Raw genomic sequence first — 21,469 nt, forward strand, 5'->3', positions numbered from 1 at the left:
TTTACAGTTCTTTACTTTTAATTATGGAACAATGATAGCATAAATCCAGCTTTGTGTTTAATTAAGATCAACCTCTCTCCACTATAATTTACAAAAACAGACAACCTTTTATAACTCTAGAGCTGTACAAGATTCGTATTCTCCAGAACATAAAATGCATTAATATTTCTTTCACTCAGACATACAGCAAACAGATTGTCAAAGGGTCAAGCTCTGGAAAGCATCAGCTACTCACACAACGTATTCTCATGCCCCAAGCCAATGCAGTGAAAGCCATGGCTATGGGATGCAAGAACAAGCTAGTATATACACTTCACAGATATTTGTCTTCTTAAGTCTTACTCAAGAATGATAGCCACTCTTAATCAAGAGTAAGCATGATAGCCTCATCTCCCAACATTAACCTATTCCCTAGCGGACAGTCACAAATAAGTATTTAGCTGCCTTGTGTTAGGAGAAAGAGAAAAAAATATCTGCTCTTCACCACCAACATTTTAATGGGGACAAAAGGTATGAAAATGTAATACTTCTGACATCAACCAATCATATACTATCTCTGCTGTTTCAGTTCTTCCTCCCCCTACCCTTTCTTACAGCAAAGACAGCAGAAAAGATAAAAACAGACAAGAGGCAAAAGGAAGAAAGATGGCAGAGAGGCCTCAGGGCAGGAAATCAGACTGTGATTAGAAGAGGATGGAAGTACAAAGGGAAAAGTAGCAAACTAGCAGAAGACAAACACCGCTGGTATGCCAAAATCTGAAATCAAATGTACACACTAAAATAAAACTCAGGATTACCATTCTGCTCACAGATTCTTGTGATTTTCACATTGGTCTAAGTTTTATTACAACAGAAGGAGCAGCACTTCAGAAGTTTTTCATCCTAACAGTTGCCACTGCCCACAACAGTCACAGGAGATGAACTGTGGAATCAGCCTTGTATGTCTTCAATTGGCATGACCGGAGTGCACATTGTGTCTTTCTCACAGGACTCACCAAAGCCCGCTGCTTGTGTAGTTCTTTCAAATAATCAACAACCAAAATCAGTCTGGCCCTGCTTTATGACACATTAATTTAGCCCTGAAAGCTCTAAGGGAAGGATAAGCCTTTTAAAAATGTGAGAATGGGAACAGAAATTTTTATTGGTTCAAGGCTACATATTTTATCAGTTCTGGTGGTCCAAGTTGACGTAATAAAATCTGTCATGTCTGAAAAAAGTTATGTGATAAAGGCGAAGTTTACATCATGCTTTGAAATACACAAAAAAGTTAAAAATTAGCTACCAAAAATTATGTCTCAAGATCCCTTTTAACATATCAGCAAAGGATTATACTATCTAACAATAAAATATTACAAAAAAAAAAAAATCTTACTGTTCTGGTTTATCCAGAAGCTTCAGTTCTTCCTCTTTTGAAGTCTGATAATATTGCTGGATTTTCTCCAGTTCATCCTTTTGTGCTCTCTGAGTGAATTAATATAAAGTGATTAATATCTAATTAATAACAAATTAATAAATTACTAATTTACCTGTTTGCAAGTAACAATTGTATTTTTCATTGGGAAACATTTAGACTATGCAAAAGAGTGAGGCATAAAGATCCATGATAAATTCCTTCAGTGCCTTGCAGTGCCATTTACTACCTATTGCCACAAAGCAGAGCATCCTTGTAGAGCACAGCACCGCAAATATTGCTATAGGATGCTTCATACAGTTTAGATGGGAGAAGTAGCTCTGATATCTCTACAGCCAAGTGTAAATGTATTCTTTCATGCAACTTCAGAGTCACAGAGTTCATGAATGCTATATACGTAGTCTACAGAGCAACCTGGGTAAGGACAGCAATGCACTCGCCTGAGTTAACTGTTTTAGCCACTTACATCTTGAATGAGAAAAATTCAGCATGTTAGCACAAAATAAGCCTTAAGTAAGGACAATATTTTTCAGGCAGATCAGGAGAGAACACTGCTAGATGTTATGCCTTTTGTTACATTTTAACCTGATTCCAAAGGCACACCACTCTTCTAAATTTCTGACATTTAAGAACTAAACCAGTAAGAGCATGTCAATGGGTAGTTTTTTATGTTACATATTTTATTACTGTTAAATTCCCTAAAGACTTTTTAAATATAATGTCTCTAGTCTAAAACGACAACATTAAATAAAACTTTACTTATTCTGTGTCTGAAATACTATGGTGATTAACCACAGCTTTACCCCAGCTTACTTACATTTTCATATAGTGCTTCCAGTGTTTCCAGATCTACTACGGAGTCATCAACACACAGTATAGCTGTATAGAATACGATCACAAATTAGATGCTAGAAAACATACTTAAGAGTTAATTCTGTTTTCTGAGAAATGTACTAAAGAGATCTCACCTAGCTAAAGGACATATTTGTATCCAGTTAGTATTTTATTATTTCAGCATTTTATTTCTGTTCTGACTTCAAGTCACAGTGCTCACACAAGAACTTACTATAAACTCTACCTTAGATGAATGGAGTTCTACTTTTCCTCTCCAGTATACTCAGCAGTCAAAGATATGACCTGCCAGGTACTCAGCTCACTGCGTAGCTGGCCAGGCAGCAGACCATGAGAACAATTGATACCAGACAATGAACAGCACAGATTTCATGGTAGCTTAGAAGGCTGGATAGGAAGAAATTGAGAGTTAGTCTATTTAGGGCTCCCTGTGTGCATGGGAGAGCAGGGACATGTGAAAACAGGGAGATCTGCTTGTCTTGGGGATAGCAATCTTGGGAAGTAGACAGGTAGACAAACTTGCAAGATTTGCAAGTTGCAAATTTGCAAGCACAAAAGATTGTGCTACAGATTTTTAAGGTATCTTCATAGAGCAGCTCACATTTGAGTTAGCTTTATCCACTAGGAAACTACCCACATGACAATTTCCAGATAAATACTTTTAAACATCACACAGAGACACCTAAAGTATACTCTTCAATGATTAATTATGCCTCATTACCAAAAATGAAAAGTCCCAAAAATGTTTCCTGACTTAGTTCCAAATGTTACTACATTTGGAATATGTGGCATTAGGTGTTTCCAACACTTGCAAATTACAATTTAGGCAATGTATTGGGACTCTTCTGAAAACTAAATAGGATTGGTTCACGGTGCTTTCTAATGCTCTCTAATGGTAGATTCCAGGAAGCTAAGAGATGCACAATGGAATAGAAATAACTTTGGATGTTTAATTCTTCTGAAACCAGCATTTCATCACAATTCATAACGGGACTGGGCACAATTTCTGAACTCCTGACTTATGTTTAAATATTACTGGGAACATTAATCCCAAAAGAATCAAGCTTAAGGTCTCTACCAATTTTCCACATAACCAGTGACTCATCAGTAGCTAGTACCTGATAACTTTTAATTTCAACTGTATTATATTTCTTCAAAGGAAACTTGACTGCTTGTGAATTTAAAAGATTTTAAAAGCTCTTGCTGCATTTGCAGTCCATGTTTGAAAGGGGCAAGGCACACATCTTTAAATAATTATTTAAAAGTAATAAGCTTTCGCCTGCTCTTCCACTACCCCACGATTTTACATTGTGAAATTAACCAGCAGGCTAGTAAATTTTCTCTGTGGCAGGCTAATTAATTTTATTAAAAGGTCCAATGACATTTAGAATGCTTTAAAATTTTGCCTGTCAATTATGATTCCATCTGTTGACATTACACCTTGGTTAGAAGTAAAGAATTGCACAGAAGACAGTATCAGTGAGAAAAAGCAGCATCTCCAACTATTTTTGTCCTATTGGAAAGATTCAAAAAAAGCTCAAGAGTGTAACTAAATATAAAGCCCGAACAACTGAGCTTGACAAAAATTTTTGTTTAAAGAAAAATCATTAGGGATCAAATCTATGAGATCATCTGTTGGCTCTTGCAAGACGGTTCCATGAGTTGCATTATCTTCTGTATTATCCAATGACATTTCAAAAGAACCAAAGAGATTGGAAAATCTATTGGAAAATTGGTTTCACAGTCCAAAATTGTTAAGATTTTAAAATATGCATATTGAGTTCAAAAATTTCCCCTTGTGGTTTCACTTCCATCCTATTTTGGAATATTCCAAAATCTGCTTACAAGGAGAAATTTATTTGTTCAGAGTTATCTAGAAAAGCAACTTACTGGAGGTAATTTGAACTTGTACCAAAAATGCAAAACATGTAACTAATAGTAGATTTTTTTAGGTACAGAGCTAGTACAATGAGAGGAAGTAGATTGAAAAAAAGAACACTTTAATAAGAATATCAAGATTTGTACATCTCACTTGAATTTTCAGGCAGAGATTTGTCACAAAAAAGGCCCCAAAATCATAAAGTGGTTTTTAATGCTGTATTTCCTTATCCGTGTTTCTGTACTCAACACCAGTTCTAACAAATCAGCATTGTTTTGAAGTGACATGATAAAGCAAAAAATGTTTGAGATTAAACTAATAAAATACAATCTGATAAATGAACACATTTTTAACAGAATTAATAATAATCAGTGTTAAGAGACATTCATATGAATTATTTTCTCTTTTGGACAAGTATGTGATTCTGTAAAAGTACCAAGAAAATATTTTCTGATTTACTTGCTATGCAACCTGTCCTGCTGTTATTGGCAATGACCATGCAGACAGGCTGCAGTTAAAAATCTAACCATATTACTCAATTTAATGATAGCTGGACATCTTAGGATGTTAATGTATGTAGACATACTCCCAAAAAGTCAGAATTACTGCCAAAATCCACACAGACTCCTTTATTTCATCTTTATGTATTTTAATATTTTTATCTTTGTCCTTATATCTTTTTTCATTCAAGCTGATCAAACTTAATACCATACACACTTGGAGTAGAAGACAAAAATGAAAACACGTAAAATTATGAAGACTGGCCCATTTTTTTAAAGAGAAGCATTGATTTTGAAAAGCTGGAAGAAATCCCCAAATTCACAGGTGTCTTAGTATTCTTCATATTTTTAAAATACATCATGTGCTATACATTCACAGTATGTTGTGTAAATTAACTTGAATTGGGGTAGCTGAAAAAAAAACATTACACTACATCAAAGAAACTAATTATTTTACTTTTTACTTAGAGTTACAAGGAACAAAAGCTTCTTAATTTTTCTGTGAAAAACAAAACCCAATTTTAATCATATATATATTAACATAATTAAAATGAATAAAAACCTTGATAAGTTTTTCAAAATGCTCTTCCTCATACAGTGAATTTAACCATGATACTATACTGCATTAAATCTCATTATATCAAGACTCACATAAGTGTAAGTAATATAGGTGAAGTGTCATAAATCTACAAAAGAGGCTCCAAAACAATTAATAGCTATTACAATATCAATCATCACTGGTGGTTTTTACTTTTATCTTGCTTTCTAGTTAGCTGTCTTCCTTACACTGTCAGTTCAGTTAGAATATTTCACCTACACCTCACAATATGTCGAAAGGAAGTAGACTCATGCTGTGAAAAGCTGGTAATTTTATTGGGTTCCTCTACCTTTAAAAAATCTGTTACTTGGCCAAGTCTGGTTTCTGAGATCCTTTTTTGCAGGGAAATTGAGGCAAACATTTTTATGTGGCCTATGGTGTCTGCTCACAACAAGAAGAATTTATATACACAAGGATCATTAGTGCAGGGTTGCACCCATTAGGATATAATAACCGTCAGCTAGGACAAAAAACAGATCAGCATCATGCATTCAAACTAACAGGCACACATAAAAATACTTGCCAACTACATTTCACATACTAAGAGTATTGCTTCGAATATAAACTTGTACCAAAGGTTTTTAACAGACTCACTTTTTAAAAATGAATCTAACTGTAAAAAACAGATGCTGTACCACACAGATTTTTCACACACTCTGTTTTATCACTTCAAAAATGTAAACCAAAGAAAAGCTCAGAATTTAAAGCATACTGTGTGCAGTCTACATACAACCATAGAACCTAGAGTTTAAGTATGAAAAAGATACTTCTCTTAACCAGCTTAAATACCAACAGTCTTAAGGCTGACTCTGATATACAGCCTCACTCCTACTAAACACATTTTGATTAAACCAGAATTTAAGTCCTGCTGACAGAGCTTACATATATTCAGCAGTATCAAACCACTTAATGTGGCAATTAAACTATGAAATATGAAGAAATCACCTTAACTGCTCCCTAATGATAAAACAGAAATATGTGATTTAAATAAAAAGAGCTTGCCAAAGGTACATTTATTTGACCTGGAAGCACTTCATTGTTTTATATAGTACATTCTGCTGAGTAAGGCTTGATTTCATGGGAACATGAAGCCAGTCACAGGGAAATTTAAATTAAATTGTGACTGATCTAGTCAATTAGAAAATGATGATTGTCAAATACAAATCCCTACTTGGCAAAACTGCCTAAAATATCCAAATCGCTCTGGTTTACTTCTGACAAATTGATATGTTCTAAACTTGTTTAAAGGTTTTCTCCGGTATTTAATTATCATGCAACATAAAAAAACATTAAAATATACATTACAAAGAAGCACCATGGGCACGATGTAGGTTTAGAAGACTAAGAAAGCTCAAATCTTGCAAGAAGTCATGAGCAAAAGACTCTGGCACTGATGTTAACCGACCCACATCAGGCTGGATGCCCAAGGCAGATTCACAAAAATGTATGTTGTGAATTTCCCAGAACAAAGAAAATAACTTTTAAAGAAAATTGTTTCCCAACTTCTGAGATGGGAATGCAGCTGTCTCTATACTTTATGCATAGTATACAATATATATAGAATGCATATATGTAATATCCTGTGTAGGTGGAAAAGTCACACAACTTTGGAACAAGTTTTTAAACCTTTATAATCTACGCTTCCATCCTGCAAAATATTTTAGCTGAAAACCTAATAAAACTCTTTTCACATAGTTCAAGTAAGAAATATTCCAAAGCATTTATCTTTATCCAGAAGTATTTCCAAAATATAATAGAGAAAGGAACTGTGAAACTATTTGTGCTGCATGGTATGGTTAAAACACATTGGGATTCAGAAATTCTGAGCACACTAAGGTCTACAGATTAGAATTGCTTTGGAATAGTTTGCCTTATACATATAAAACATAGTCTTTCAGATGCTAAGAAAAGTGCCTGGTTAACAATGATACTGTTCTCTAAAGTTTAGATGTGCCATAAACCATAAATTGCACTAAGACAATGCAACCTATTTATATAATTTCTATGGCCTCTCATTAGAGGAAGACCACACAGAAATCCCAGGATTATTAGAAACATAATATAGAATTAGAATTATTATTGAACTGAAAATCAGTCTGGGTGAGTTAATCTGCTGTTCACATTCTAATTATTTACTCCAATATGGTGACAATGGAGGGTAAATCACAAAGTTGAAGACCAATCAAACAGTTTTCAACTGGCTGACTGGCATTGTACAATAGTATCATAACTGTGCTCTTTCTAGAAAGTTGGTCCCCTCCTACAATGCCATGCAAAAAACTTTGATGCAGAGTGGCATGATAGTTATTTGCATTGCTCACCATCAGAATATCATTACTGTGGCACCATAATAAAAATATATTCCACATTTGAGGAGCAACCAAAAAAAACCCAATAATGAAGGTGAATCTAAAAAAGCAGATGGCATGACCTAGGCTTTTTAAACAAAATCCATTCTAATCCATCCCGTCTAAGTGTGATCAAATACATTTCTCCAATATTTTCAAAGCTTAATGTGCCTCTGCATTTAGATTGTTGGTGAACACAAGAATGTTCCAAACGCACAATAAACATACCAGGTTCCCATACGTGCTATTAGAGGTTGGCCAGTGCTACTCTGATTTAATAAATGGAGTCTCAGACATTATATTTAATTGCTTAAAATCTAGGAAAGAAAAAAAATACTAAATTAGCATTAGAAATAGTCTCAATGCCAAGGATCAGTGTTAAATTCTCCCCTTTGCCATATAGGCTAAGTTCTGTCAGCATTGCAGTGCTGCAGTGTTAAACTCTTGCCTTGGTAAATGTACTAGCAAAGCACGCAGCTGGTCTGCATGGAGTGATATGGCACTTTATTGGCCACAAAGAGTGCAATAAGCTATAAAGTGTGCATCTGGTGTGATCTACTGCATCTTATAGATTTGGTCCCAAGGAAAATATACCAGCATGTGAGACCATCTAGTTAATGCATCCTGATGGAAATCAGGGGTATTAGTGAACTATTTCCAGCAATGTACAGAAGCAGAACTTCTGGTGCCCCGCAATTTTAGTGGCAAAATGCAGGTACTACAGAGGTAGGGAGGGATTTGGGAGAATCACTCTTTTGGACATAGGCATCTACATTTTATCTATATCCCATTTTCTGTAACTAAAACTTTTCTGATTCTGGGCTGCCCCACAATTTTGCCAGTTTACTCTTGAATGAAGATCTCAGTAGCTCATGTGAAGCTGGCACAGATGATGTACGCTGCAGAAAAGAGTATTATAATGTATTTTCCAGTATACTGCTATTGCTAGCTACTATACTGGGAACTGCCTGAGTGGCTGGAATGTGGCCCTGTAAAAAGCTGGGACCAGTACCCACAGAGGGTCTTTGCATTTCCATTAGAAACAGACCTGAAACACCTCACTGCGGAGTGAGTTGTAATATTTCAATAGCAAAGCCACACAAGTAGTCTTGAGCCACAAGTTAGTCTCTTGAGCTGTAATATTTCAACTGAACAATGATAGGAAAAGTAAGACAGAAGTGCATTGATACAAAATGGAGAGTACTTCTCTAAGTGTGGAATGTTAAAGCATGTTCCTTACCTAAGAGCTGATCTCCACTATTCCTCATCTCTTCTTTATAAAGGTTTTTAAAAAAGGCAGCCTTGAAAATAATCTCAAACGTATGCACAATTTGATTATTGCTATTTGATTTTTAAATATAAATACAGATCCTATATAGCTTACTGAGACAGACAGACAGATTTTCTATCTGCTTCTTCTGCTCAGGAAATGAATATCATTAATAGCAGTCTAATCAGAAACTATATTACCCTCTTCAGTACCAGATTCACCAATAAAATTTGTTAGTGTTATCAGAATATTACAGCACCTAGGATTTCTCCTCCTCTCCCACCTACCAAAAAGCTGAATATTAGGACAGGTGCAGCATGACAATGTTAACTTTCCCTCTGCATCACATAATACCAACACTAGCCAAAATAATTATTCAGTTTCACATTGTCTTTTCCCTAGACTGTACTCAAATACAGAAAGAATTTAAACTTATCTGCAAAGGATGAACTTCACTCTCTCAAACATGTGTGGGAGATTCCCTTCCTGAAGCGTGGCAGCTGGCTCATTATCAAATGCAAACTGAAACATCTGGGTGCCAGATATGGTCACTTGCTTGTTTTGCACTGCTGAGCTACCTACAGAATATGCTGTGAAGCTATTTACTTTAATTTGGGAGGGTAATCCCATAGATGCAGAAATGTCACACTATTTTAAAGAAGGATGTAATTTTTCTTGTGATTACTCTTCTTTTGTCTTCTCTACAATTTTGCATGCATCTGTATGCATGGGGCAGTTCACTTGAAGACAGTTTTTCTGTATCTGTATTTCTGTAACTGCTACTTAAGGTAGAGTAACCGGTACACTATACATAGAGAGTAAATTCATTTCTACATGGCTTTTCAACAAACATATTTGGAAAAACTTGAAATAAAATTAGATATCTTTTTTTTTTTTCATTTTGACTTTCTTTTGCTTCAAGTTTCTTCATTCTTTGTTGCAAGCTGCCAAAGACCATTAACTTTTCTCTTCCCTGTCTTTCACATACTGAATTATGCAATGGAAACTGGCTTGAAAAAAAGGGAAGAGTGCTTAATTTTCATGTTTCTTAGAGGTAGCTCTTTGTAACTTCACTTTGTGAAAAAAAAAAAAAAACAAACAACTTCGATGTTCATCACCCAATGATCATACACTTTTTTGGTTAGGTGGTGTCGTGAGCTATTTAGCTTGTTATGATCTTTTTTTCATCCAGTGTGTTGACTATAGCAGTCTTCAAAGAATTTGTCTGCTGATAGGCAGGACTGTGCACAGACTTAAATTGAACAAAATACTAGGGGATAAACACACACTAAAAGAGAAACAAGCATAATTCTACTGTTGTCTTCATTGTAGTATTCAGTTCTAAAGATCCTCTCTACAGAACAGATGTTTTCCCTGAGTCTGCTGAACTGTTTTTTTTCCCTAGATGGTCTCTGCACACAGATCTGGATTAGTCACTCATCCTGCTTTGTAATATATTTAAAAAAAAAAGTTCCACTAACAGTATTCCCAAATCCTGTTTGTATCTCCTAGCTGTTTCCATAAACGAGAGGCAGCATATCCCTTTGCCGCCTTGAGCAACACATGTGGTGACAGGCCAGCCATTTGCTACCTCAGAATAGAGAGGCTGATGAGTTATAAACTTTCCTTCAGTGACAGTGCTTGTCTTGCTGTCTCTTTCCTACCAAGACTCTAATTCTCATTAAACTTGTAGGACTACATTAGCTATGTCTACAACTGCAAGTAGTGTAGTCTTTAGAAATGGATTTGTAGACAGCAACAGCTCGTACTGAGGATCCAGTGTTCACACTATACACGTGTCAGGGAGTTTTAACTATCTCTCATCTGATCTGGTGGAAATTAAAGCCTGCTACAGGTGGAGACTGCTGGTGTGCTCCTAGAGCACATCTTCTCACTTAATTTAATTCTGAAAGATGTTTGTGCACTCTAAGACTGTTCTGCATTGCTCTGCAATGCTAACACAGCAAAGGGGACAACTGGTAGATTTGATTCAAAAGTGCACTGCTGATTCAAGCTAAAATGCTAGTGTATACGTACCTAAACATTTGACTTATTCTTTTCTTTTAAATTTCATATAAATTGGTGAGAGGGTTTCAAAAGCTATGGAAGTACAGCAAACAACTGATAGATAGATGGATAGAGAGGTGTTCTATTTTAGTAGAACATCATGGCATGGAAAATAAAAAGTCATGAAAATATCTCTGAAGATACTTAAGAATACTACCCAGTTTTTATAATACAGCTACTATCCTATCCTATGTTGCTGTAATTCCTGCCAGCAAATTATTCAGACCTTTAGTAATAGCAGTTTTTTTCCATCTCATTTGATACCTTTCACACAATACTGGCAGGCACAAAGTTATTCCTTCTTTTTGTTGTTTCCCTCCATCCCAAGAGACATCTGCAAGCCCTTGTGCTTTTAAAGTGCTAGATGCTCAAAGGCTTTTCTGAAATTAATAACAATCAATGCCAGCAGCATCTCAACACCCACCCCAGTATTTGCATGTGATGGAGGGAAAACAATAGCAAAAAGGAGACATCAACTTGAATTCTTCCAGCAGTTGTTTTAAATGGTGAATATTTTCCTTTTTTTAATGTGAAAAAGAAATAAACAATATCCTTAAACAATATCTTTTTAAATCCAGAACATAAGCAGAATCTGAATTACTCCAGTGTTCTGAAAAATCTGTATTTCTCTACAGTTGTATTGGCAAACTCAGACAATTTCTGCCAGTAATGGAATTTATACATGGAGTAGCCCTACGCTTTGAAATAAGCCACCCAGTAATCATCTTTCTGATTGCTATGTGGCAGCTGCATCAGTTTGGGATGTGCTTTTTATAGTGCTAATGAAGCAAAATTTAAACATTCAACAAATACCGACTGCATGTTTGAAGCACAAAAGGTACAGAAGGAGCTGTACCTAAATTCATTTCTGATTATTTAGGTGAAACTTTTACATATGCTGGAATATACTGGAAGAACGACTCTTCTGATATCTTAAAGAAGACTATATTCAAAGCAAATTCTGTAATGTAAGAAATTCTCTGACGGGGGCTATGAGAAAATATCCATGCAAATATGATACATTAACTTTAAGAAACACTTACCTTGTTGAATATCCTTCATCTCCAGGTGCAAACTGGATATTAAAATTCCTACAGTTTGAGACCGTTTTCCATCCAACAATTTGATAATCTAGAAAGATGATGCAAAATGATCTGAGATCAAATGAACACTCTACAAAGGATTCATTCACACCAATGACAGAAGCTAATTTATGAATTGAATTCAACGTCTTTCCAAACATCAAACCTTTTTATTAACTAAATGTGGCAGTAAGACCTTCATCTTATCTCTATGCTCTGCACCTTAACACATGCCAGACAAATGTAAGCTTGAATTCTCACTAGGTCTAGTAAAGAACATCACCCCTTACTTGTAGGATGCTATTAAGAAGGAAAAAAAAGGCACATCAAATATTTATTCTGGAATATACTTTTTCCCCCTTCTCCTTAAGGTGATCAGGGCAGAACTATTTAAGACACTCTGAGTACATCACAAGTTCCTTAGTTTGTCTGCTAGTTTATATTTCAGTGTGAACACATTTAAGTCTATCTTTTTGACAAAGGATCAATTCCTGACCAAGGAGAACTGGAGAATTGTCTTCTCATGCCCTCTCAGCACTGTTGCTGGACCACTAGGGGCTACTGAAAGGATTTCTTTCACTCTTGTCTGAATGTGCTTCTTCCCACACCCTTGACACTTCACAAGGATTTGAGGATTTTGTTCACATTTTGGGTAACAGACACTTGTTAGTATAATATACTGACATTCAGATTGTAATCTTTTCAGATGTTAGGTGGGGGGAAGAGAAGAAAAAGGAGGGAAGGAAGTCTTGAGGAAGTTATTTTGGCTGGTTGAAATTAGTGATACTGATGTGGATCAGCCCATAAATAATGAAAAGTAAACCATCAGAACTTTAGAAGTGTAGTTCAGGTGTTAGAAATGTCAAAACCAAAATGTTTGGACTGTTGGTATTTGTGATTTTAGTTTATGACATAAGGAAGATATGACAGCAGCACATCACAAAATGCAATACAGGCATAAGTTCTTAAAAAAAAAAAAAAGAAATATTCAGATCCAAGCAGTTGGCTTACTTCATAGCGTTCATGAACAAATACTATTAAAAATACTAACTCATATGTACAATTAAAACTAATAGGTAAGTTTTTCCTAAATTTGTATTCCTAGTATCTGAACAATATTTAATCTATATGTATCTAAATTTAATTTTAATAGTTGGTGGCACTAATATTTGGATATTTAATAATACTAAAACCTTTAAGTAATTGTTATCCCTCATCCCTGTAAAATTCTTATAGATGCTCAAATTACAGAGAGTTAACTGACAAAATTTATACTAACTCATACAAATGTTTCTTACCTATGTTTTATGGGATTTAGGAATATTTAACTGTGCAACTACTTCGTCATTCACCTATATAAAAGTAGATTTGTATTTGAAAAATACAGGAAAAAGAGAAATGATAGCCACATTTTCACCTGAAAATGCAACGTTAGTTCTTATTTATAGACTACTGAAATTGGACAATACATGAACAAGTTGGAATACAGGTTGCCTTCAACAAAGATCTGATACATATTTTATGTCCCTGTTGTAGGGACTCAACATTTAATGAACTTATGTTAAAGTAGATGTTGCATATTTTCTCTCAAAATTGGAAGTAAAATCTATCCTGAGAGTTTTTTTCAGCCTATATTTACAGCACATATGCTGGATATTAAGAAAGAAATACTATTGAAAGTGTTTTCTTCAAATCAGAAGGAATTCAGGCTCTTTATCTCCTGAGTACATAAGCAGACAAGATGATTTGGATACAAGTTATCATAAATGAACACTCTGTAAGGATCGCATCCTGTTGACTATGATTTTTCAGAGCAAATGTAAGTAACTGCTCAGTTTATCATGGTCATTTCTGAAGCTTTACATGAATTTGCTGAACTCCGCAGCACATTAACTTCTTACAGGGATAATTACAGGCTTGAGTAGTATGCAATTTGTATAGCATTCACCGACCTCCAAGTTGACCTTGTTCAGGGGCAAATTCATAGGTTGTCATAAACCTCATTAGACATGCCTAGTTTGAGGCAAAACCTTTCCATACTATAGCTGTTGTAGACAATATGACATCTGAAATCATTCTATTAAAGTATTTTTCAGTGCTAATATATTCTCCAGATACGATCAAACTCGCTCACATTGCTAAGCAAGACTTCCTCCTTAAAAGATTAGTGAAAAAAATTTTAAAGAAGACCCTGTATAATTTTAAAAGCTAAAACAGAGATTCATGTTTTAAAATGGCCAGCTAACTGTATGTTCACATGCATTTTAGACAAATGTACACATGGTCACAATTACCAGGCATCAAACTAGACTCAGACTACCTGAAACAGCTTCAACCAAGTGAAATCTGTAACTGAAGGCTAATATTTTATTCATTAGAGAGCAAAAATGGAGCAACAAGACAACAGAATAGCTTAAATTGGGCATAAAACTACTCTAAAACACAGTTGTAATGCTAAGTGACTTTTGTAATAGATTTTTAGAACCAATGTGTAACTTGAAAGATTTTGCAACAAAAATATATAATCAGTAGTAAAAAAGAGAACATATTTTCAGAGATACTCATTTTGCTCCAAATTATGTTTTTTCTGGGGAAGTCACTGACAGGGAGTTAAATACGTGTGTGAGTTCCAAATGGAAAGGAGACTCAAAAAAATCAGCACTTTTCCAGGTCATAAAAACCATAAGGCAAATAAAATGAAAGTTTGTAAAGACTGTATTGAACTATTTAGTCTGTGCTTTTAAAAGACAAATCACTGATCACCTCTCAGCATATTGGGACTTGCTTGTAGCTGGCAGTGACAGGTAAGCAGCTAAAACCCAGCTGACGCCAGTTGATGCTGCTATGCCAGCTGGCAGGGTTTGGCAGCTGCCTGTCGCTCCTCCAGACTACGAATGTATTGTTGTAATGGATGCAGCATCTTCTGGCTCAGTGACAAAATTGTGACTGCTGGTGCTAATTCATTTAATTCACTGATCCATAACATTATTTGCTCTGTGTGGTGTTCCCTGACTATTTTTTAATGTTATTAAGTTACTTGATTTGCTGTACACAAGTGCTCCTTCTACATCTTTCAAATATTTATCATCTAATTTAGAAGTGGAGACATACTGAAGCTTGAATACATTCATAAATTATTCTGTCATTCCCATTAAAAGGTGTTTCTCTAATGTAGCCAGAAATGTATTTCATTAAATATTATATGACAGACCTCACTGTTTTGTCTAACTGTAATGTCTACATTTTGTCCAGGACACTTACTGGTGCTGAAATCTGAACAGATTCAGTTTACTTTAGTGATTAAAAGCTAAATCCTTCCTCCTGCTGGTGCATGGGTTCTTTCCATAATATTTAAATTTATCAAGAGAAGCCATAAGCTAAAAAGCTGTCCTGCATATCACCGTGTTTCCCTCCATTCCCACTCATTAACTTTTATGGTGAAGTCAACAGCCTGGACCCATGAGTAGTCTGCTGAAACCCCGTTCAAACAGAGGAAGAATAGCCTGCACAAGAAGCAAGTAAGTATGCCCCTCAAGCCATTCTACAAAAACACCCCAAGAGTTACCAATGAAATTTCAGAAGCTTAAGACTAGACATTATCTCTTCTATTCCTGCTCAAAGGAGAGCCAAGTTTAACTATTTTTTACTGAACACGGATGAACCATAGCTTTGTATTTTTAAATATTTATTTTTAAAGTATTTTAGGAGATGTAAACCTATTTGCAATTCTATTGGATTAAAAAAAACCCACTATTTTTAGCCTTTTGCTAAAGGACAAGCAAATGGCAATTTCTCAGGATAAAACAGGAGGTAAGAAATGAGCTAGTAAGAAAGAAACTTATTTCAATACTTTTATTCCTATCAAAACTGTAAAAACAAGACAAAGCCACAAAATAGGTATTTACCCTTTACAGATACTTTCCATATCCTACATGACTGCAGAGCTTTGTGGTAAACAAGAAAATGCCATATTCATTCTTCTCAGTGCAGTACAAAAAATAAGAAGAAAGTGAGAGTGCCTCGGAGGAGCACGCACTAGCATTTTACTACTTCCACTCAAGTTTGAACACTGTTTATTATCTTATGCAGACAGCTGAAGACAGTCATTGTGTTTCAACCCTGCAAAGCTTCCAACATTTTCTGCAATATCTGCCCTTCTTGTGGAAACACAAAATTCATTAATTATAATTGCTCATTTAGTTAGATGGACAAAAAACTTGCTGACAGACATATCCCTTTCAGTTAAAAAAATGCAATTCACTCAAAATATTGACACTCTTCTTAAATGAGAACACATGTTAATAATTATGTGAAGTCTGTTAGAGATAATAGACAACAGAAAAGCCATTATCTTTAATGTCCTCCTGCGTCTTTGAAATGATAATCATTGCACTAAAGGGCCAAAAATGATTGATGGACTTTCATTTGGAGCATACACCTGACACAAATTACTTGACATTTACTCATTTTTTTTGTAAGATGAAGACAGAGTGGCATCACACATCCAACTATCCTGTTTCTTGGAAAAGTATAGAAAATACTTGAGTTTTTGAGGATAAGTTACTAACAAGTGCCCAAATATATTGGAAAAACTAATGCAACTTCAAAACATGTGTAAGTCCAGCAATGGAGCTACAGAATGCACATGGAATAAATCACAGCAAAGGAATGTTCTTTTCCAAATTACCTCTTTTTCAGGCTTACAGGATATCATAACTTAATACATAATGAATCATGTTTTTTATTTCATTCCAAAATATATGTCCTAATTCTGCCTTTCTTCTATTTGGTACTACAAGAAGAGATTTTGGTTCTGCAAATGTAATAGGAAAGTGAGAACCTATGGCTTGAAAACAATTACATGTGCCTATCAGCTTAAAAATGTGCATGGATATGTACAGACAAGAAATGTTAACAGTTTAGAATGAATGAAAGCAAAATTGTTTGCATGTAAAACTTCAGTCCTTCATCTGAAATGAAAACATCCATAGAGGACTTTCAGAGCCTGGGAAAGATGTTAGACCCTTCAAATTATATTCAAATCTATTGAAAGGTGAGTTCTTTCAAAAACAACCAACTTTTTTTTTTTTTTTTTTTTTTCAGAAAAATTGGTTAGAGTTTTAATATGTCAATTGTTTTCAGTTTTCATTGTTTTCATAAACAGCTATTGACCTTAACGGTACTGTCCTGAATCTACTTACAGTTGCACATTTTTGGTACGTAAAACTTTATAGTTGAAGTCCATTTACAATTTCGCAAATATAACTTACAATATTTTTTTTAAATAAAACATGCATTCCTAGACAAATGCTTTAATGTGAGTGTTAGTGGATAATACAATATGTGCAGAAATCATATGTCCAGAATGCTACAACTGAAATCTAAGCATAAGAAAATATAGAAATGATAATGAAAACAGTCTAAATTAACAGTTGCACTTTCACGAGCATGTCAGTGATACTTCAAAAAGGAGTTAAAAATAGGAGTAATTTTCAAAAGGCATTTAAAGTCTAAATGTCCAATAGAATCAATATCAAAATTGATGTTGTGTGCTAAAATAACCTGGTGGATCTAGCCCTTTTTCTTGTTGATTTCCAAGAAGCTGTAACATCTAAGTAATTTTGAAAGTGGCACCAACTATGTGCATTTGAAAAAGCTTAACTAAAGACCACAACACCTTACCTGGCATAAATACTTTTAGATCCAATGTATATTGCCAAGCTGCATCATACCAGTAATTTACGTATTTAGATTAAACTAACTGAATTAGCCAAAATCAGACAGAAATTTATTTGATTCATATTCAGGTGCTAATGAACTTCTTTATTTTTGTCCAGTAGCTTCAGCTTTGCCTGTTGCAAATTCATCCACTTCAGAACTATCCTAGGAAATAAATCCCACTCCTTCTATACATTCCAATCCCACTCCTTCTACACATAGAGAACAAGTCTTACGAAGAGCTGGGGTTGTTTAGTCTGGAGAAGAGGAGGCTGAGGGGAGACCTTATTGCTCTCTACAACTACCTGAAAGGAGGCTGTAGCGAGGTGGGGGTCAGTCTCTTCTCCCTAGTAACAAGCGATAGGACGAGAGGGAACGGTCTCAAGCTGCGCCAGGGGAGGTTTAGGTTGGATGTTAGGAAAAACTTCCTCACCGAAAGGGTAGTCAGGCACTGGAACAGGCTGCCCAGGGAAGTGGTTGAGTCTCCATCCCTGGAGGTATTTAAAAGAAGGGTAGACGTGGTGCTTGAGGACATGGTTTAGCGGTGGACTTGGCAGTGATAGGTTAACAGTTGGACTCGATGATCTTAAGGGTCTTTTCCAACCTAAATGATTCTATGATTCTATGATTATTTATCCATCTAGAGTCTCTGGGAAAGTCAGGATGCAAGCAATAGTCTCTTTTCCATGTCATAGATATCACATCCAAAAAAATCATTGCATTGTATTACCCTGTATAAGATTATAATGCTTTTAGTCTTACACTTCAAAAGAATTCTTATGAGAGAAGAATCACATTTATTAATTCTTAAATTTATTGCACACTATTTTGAAATACATGGCACACTATTTTGCTCTAATATTGGGACACAACTAATATATTCATCTAGACAGTAAATTCTTCCCATCCAGAAAAGACAAATTCTACTCTCAGGGCATAATACTTAAAAAACTAGAATATTTATTTTGATCATTATCTACATAATGCTGTAGAACTTTTATTTACAAGATTGCATATAGGCAGAGCAGATAAATGCACAAGAATAAGGGTTTCCTGGAATATTTCAGAGGATGTAGAGCTGGAAAAAAAGAGGTTCTTCCAAAGCTGCTAAATTTTCCAAAGGAGCGCATGATTGAAGAAACATGAGCAGCCAAACACTTTGCAGAGCTTCTAAGCCCAGATAAGCATTACCATAACAAACTTCAAGAATACGTAAGTGTACCAGAAAGGTACATCTGACCTTCAGTTAAAGTATATTACTTTTACATTGTATCACTATCAAGTGAATGTACTATATTTCTCCAAAATAATTTAATAGATGCCAAAAAATAAATAAAATCACCCTCTATGCAGTCCGTTAAGAAGTTGTATTACCATTGCTGCTGGAAGGTTCTTAACTTCCCTTCCTTTTTTTTCTCCCATGCTTGTTAGAATACCTTATTTTTTAATAACTGCATTTCAAATTCTAATAATTTCATCCTCATGTCAGGATGATAGCCTCTAGAAACTAGCGTAACTCAATCAACAAGCCATTTTCTGGCAGGCATGAAAGCAACAAATTTGGGAATCATGAAAGTGCTTCCACTCTGGAAAAAAGGATAGGCAGCTGTTTCCATCAATAGGACAATGGACAGAAAGTGGACTTTATGCCTTTTAAATGAGTAGCAGAATCATGATGTTGGAAAGGCACTCAAATTGTCATCCAAAGCATTTCTGCCCTTCAAGACAGTATCAACTATATGTGTATCATTCAAAACAAATTTTCTTAAAGATCTCCCAATACAGAAACACAATTTCCCTAGCCAAAATTGTTCTGCATTCCTTTGGTATCCTTACTCTTAGAAAGCTTTTCATAATTTCCATAATTGTCTGGTGACACTGACTGTGTGTCCCAATCAACCTTCTTTTTTCTAGACTAAACAATCATAATAATTCCATTCTTTTCTCAAAGACTACTTTTACGCCTTTCATCATTCTCACTCTTCTTGACTCTTCACAGTTAGTGAACATTTTTAATGAAGAGCTGTAGTGCCTAAAGCTAGATGCAGTTCTTAACTGAGACAGAGACTGTAGATTGTCTTGCAAGCAATGCTTCTATTGATCTATCAGAGTTTTTGTTTTCCCTTTTTAATAGTACCACAATTTGACAATTCACGTTCCTCTTGTGAGCCATTATAATCCCAAGATCCTTTCTGCTAAACTATTACCTAGTCAGTTAGCCAGTTGTACCTCATCTTATTTTTTGGTAGCTGAATATCCTTAACTGTATTAGCCTTGTGGTTAACTGTATTAGCTTCGTGGTTAACTGTATTAGCTTCGTGCTTATCCCTATCTTTCAGACCACATCTCTGATACTCAAAAGCTTTCTAAGGGTCTACTCCAGTACATTTGAAGCCTCTTGCAACTAGGTGGTGGCTGCAGAGTTAATATTCCATTATCCAGATCATAAGTGAAAATACCGAGGTAACCAGACCCAGCATAAGATGCCCCCAGAATCCTCAATGTATTCTCCTATTTTGACACTGAGTATATGTAGGAGTATAAATATGTTCTATACTATAAATATTTATTTTATAGATTATATATTATATTGTAAGTACATTTTATATATATATATATATATATGAGTATAAATATATATGAATATAAGTATATACTCAGAAGTTTCCCTTCCGAGTATAACTTGTCAGATGGTACTGGAAAACAGATCATCCATTCCATTTATGTAGGACAAGATTTAGATATTTCTGGCTGAAAATGGTAGATGTCTATCAGCTGTAAGCAACAAAAACATAGCATACAGTGAATATTTTAATTTGTGTTGCCATAAGGTGTCTAGCATGTGGACAAATGGGTAAGAACAGTACAAAGTGAAATTTCTATAGGCTTAATGTGATGCTTTCCACAGAAGCATTCATTTCACAGCCTAAACATACAGATTATTCTGTCTGGTTTCACCAAAATAATGATTCTGAGAATAAATTGAATAATATTATTTTATTTGGAACTGCAATAAAAATGTAAATAGATGGTAAAGAAGTCATAATTCAACAGGCCACTAATTGTTAAAGTCTCCTTAGTTTTATAAAGAAGACCTGGTTAAATGAGAAACAATTCCCCTCTAATTTGAAAGATAGAATCTTGCTTCCAATTGCATAAGGAACTTCATCGTAAGGTACTGACGTAATTCTCATTCAAGGAGAAAAGTATTAAGTAATCATGTTTTAATAAGCAATCCTGCACCACCTATTGGTCTGTTGTTTCTCTAAATACCAAGCAAGTCCAACTTAGTTTGTATAAGATGATATGAAATAGGACAAAGTTTGTGCAGAGGAGATTTAATGCAGTGAATAGGTCAGCACTAACGTACTATTAAATAAAATACTATTCCAAACATAAACTATTCCAAACATTACCTATTCTAAACATAAACTGCTACTCTAGATTCTATCGCTGTACCTATATCTTGCTCTGGAAGGCTTTTTTATAGAATATGAGAAAAGAATTTACAAAAAGAAATACAAAATGACACAGCATCAGCTAAAAATTATAATATATGATGAACCTCATAAGATTCATATGTCGTTCTTAATGTCGGTAGAAAAACATCTTTAACCAGACTATACAATTCCATACACCATGACACTTGTAGCATTCTTAAGACCAGACAAGCACAAATTTCTGTATTGAAGCAAAGAAAAAGATTGTTGTTAAAACCCGAGTAGGTAGCTATAAGTGTCAGAA

General features: G+C 34.9%; 1 protein-coding gene across 1 annotated transcript in view; it reads right to left on the reverse strand.

Moving 5' to 3' along the window:
- Nucleotides 1-21,469, reverse strand: part of FMN1 (formin 1) — a gene marked incomplete at both ends in the record, with an annotated part of 140,116 nt that overhangs the window by 64,016 nt on the left and 54,631 nt on the right. Inside the window, 3 exons of the mRNA XM_082317960.1 lie at nucleotides 1,373-1,461; nucleotides 2,229-2,290; nucleotides 11,969-12,056. Coding sequence (XP_082174086.1) covers nucleotides 1,373-1,461; nucleotides 2,229-2,290; nucleotides 11,969-12,056 — 239 coding nt within the window. The remainder of the gene's footprint in view (nucleotides 1-1,372; nucleotides 1,462-2,228; nucleotides 2,291-11,968; nucleotides 12,057-21,469) is intronic.

Source organism: Platalea leucorodia (assembly GCF_965183815.1).
Source record: "Platalea leucorodia genome assembly, chromosome: 7".
Taxonomy (NCBI): Eukaryota; Metazoa; Chordata; class Aves; order Pelecaniformes; family Threskiornithidae; genus Platalea; species Platalea leucorodia.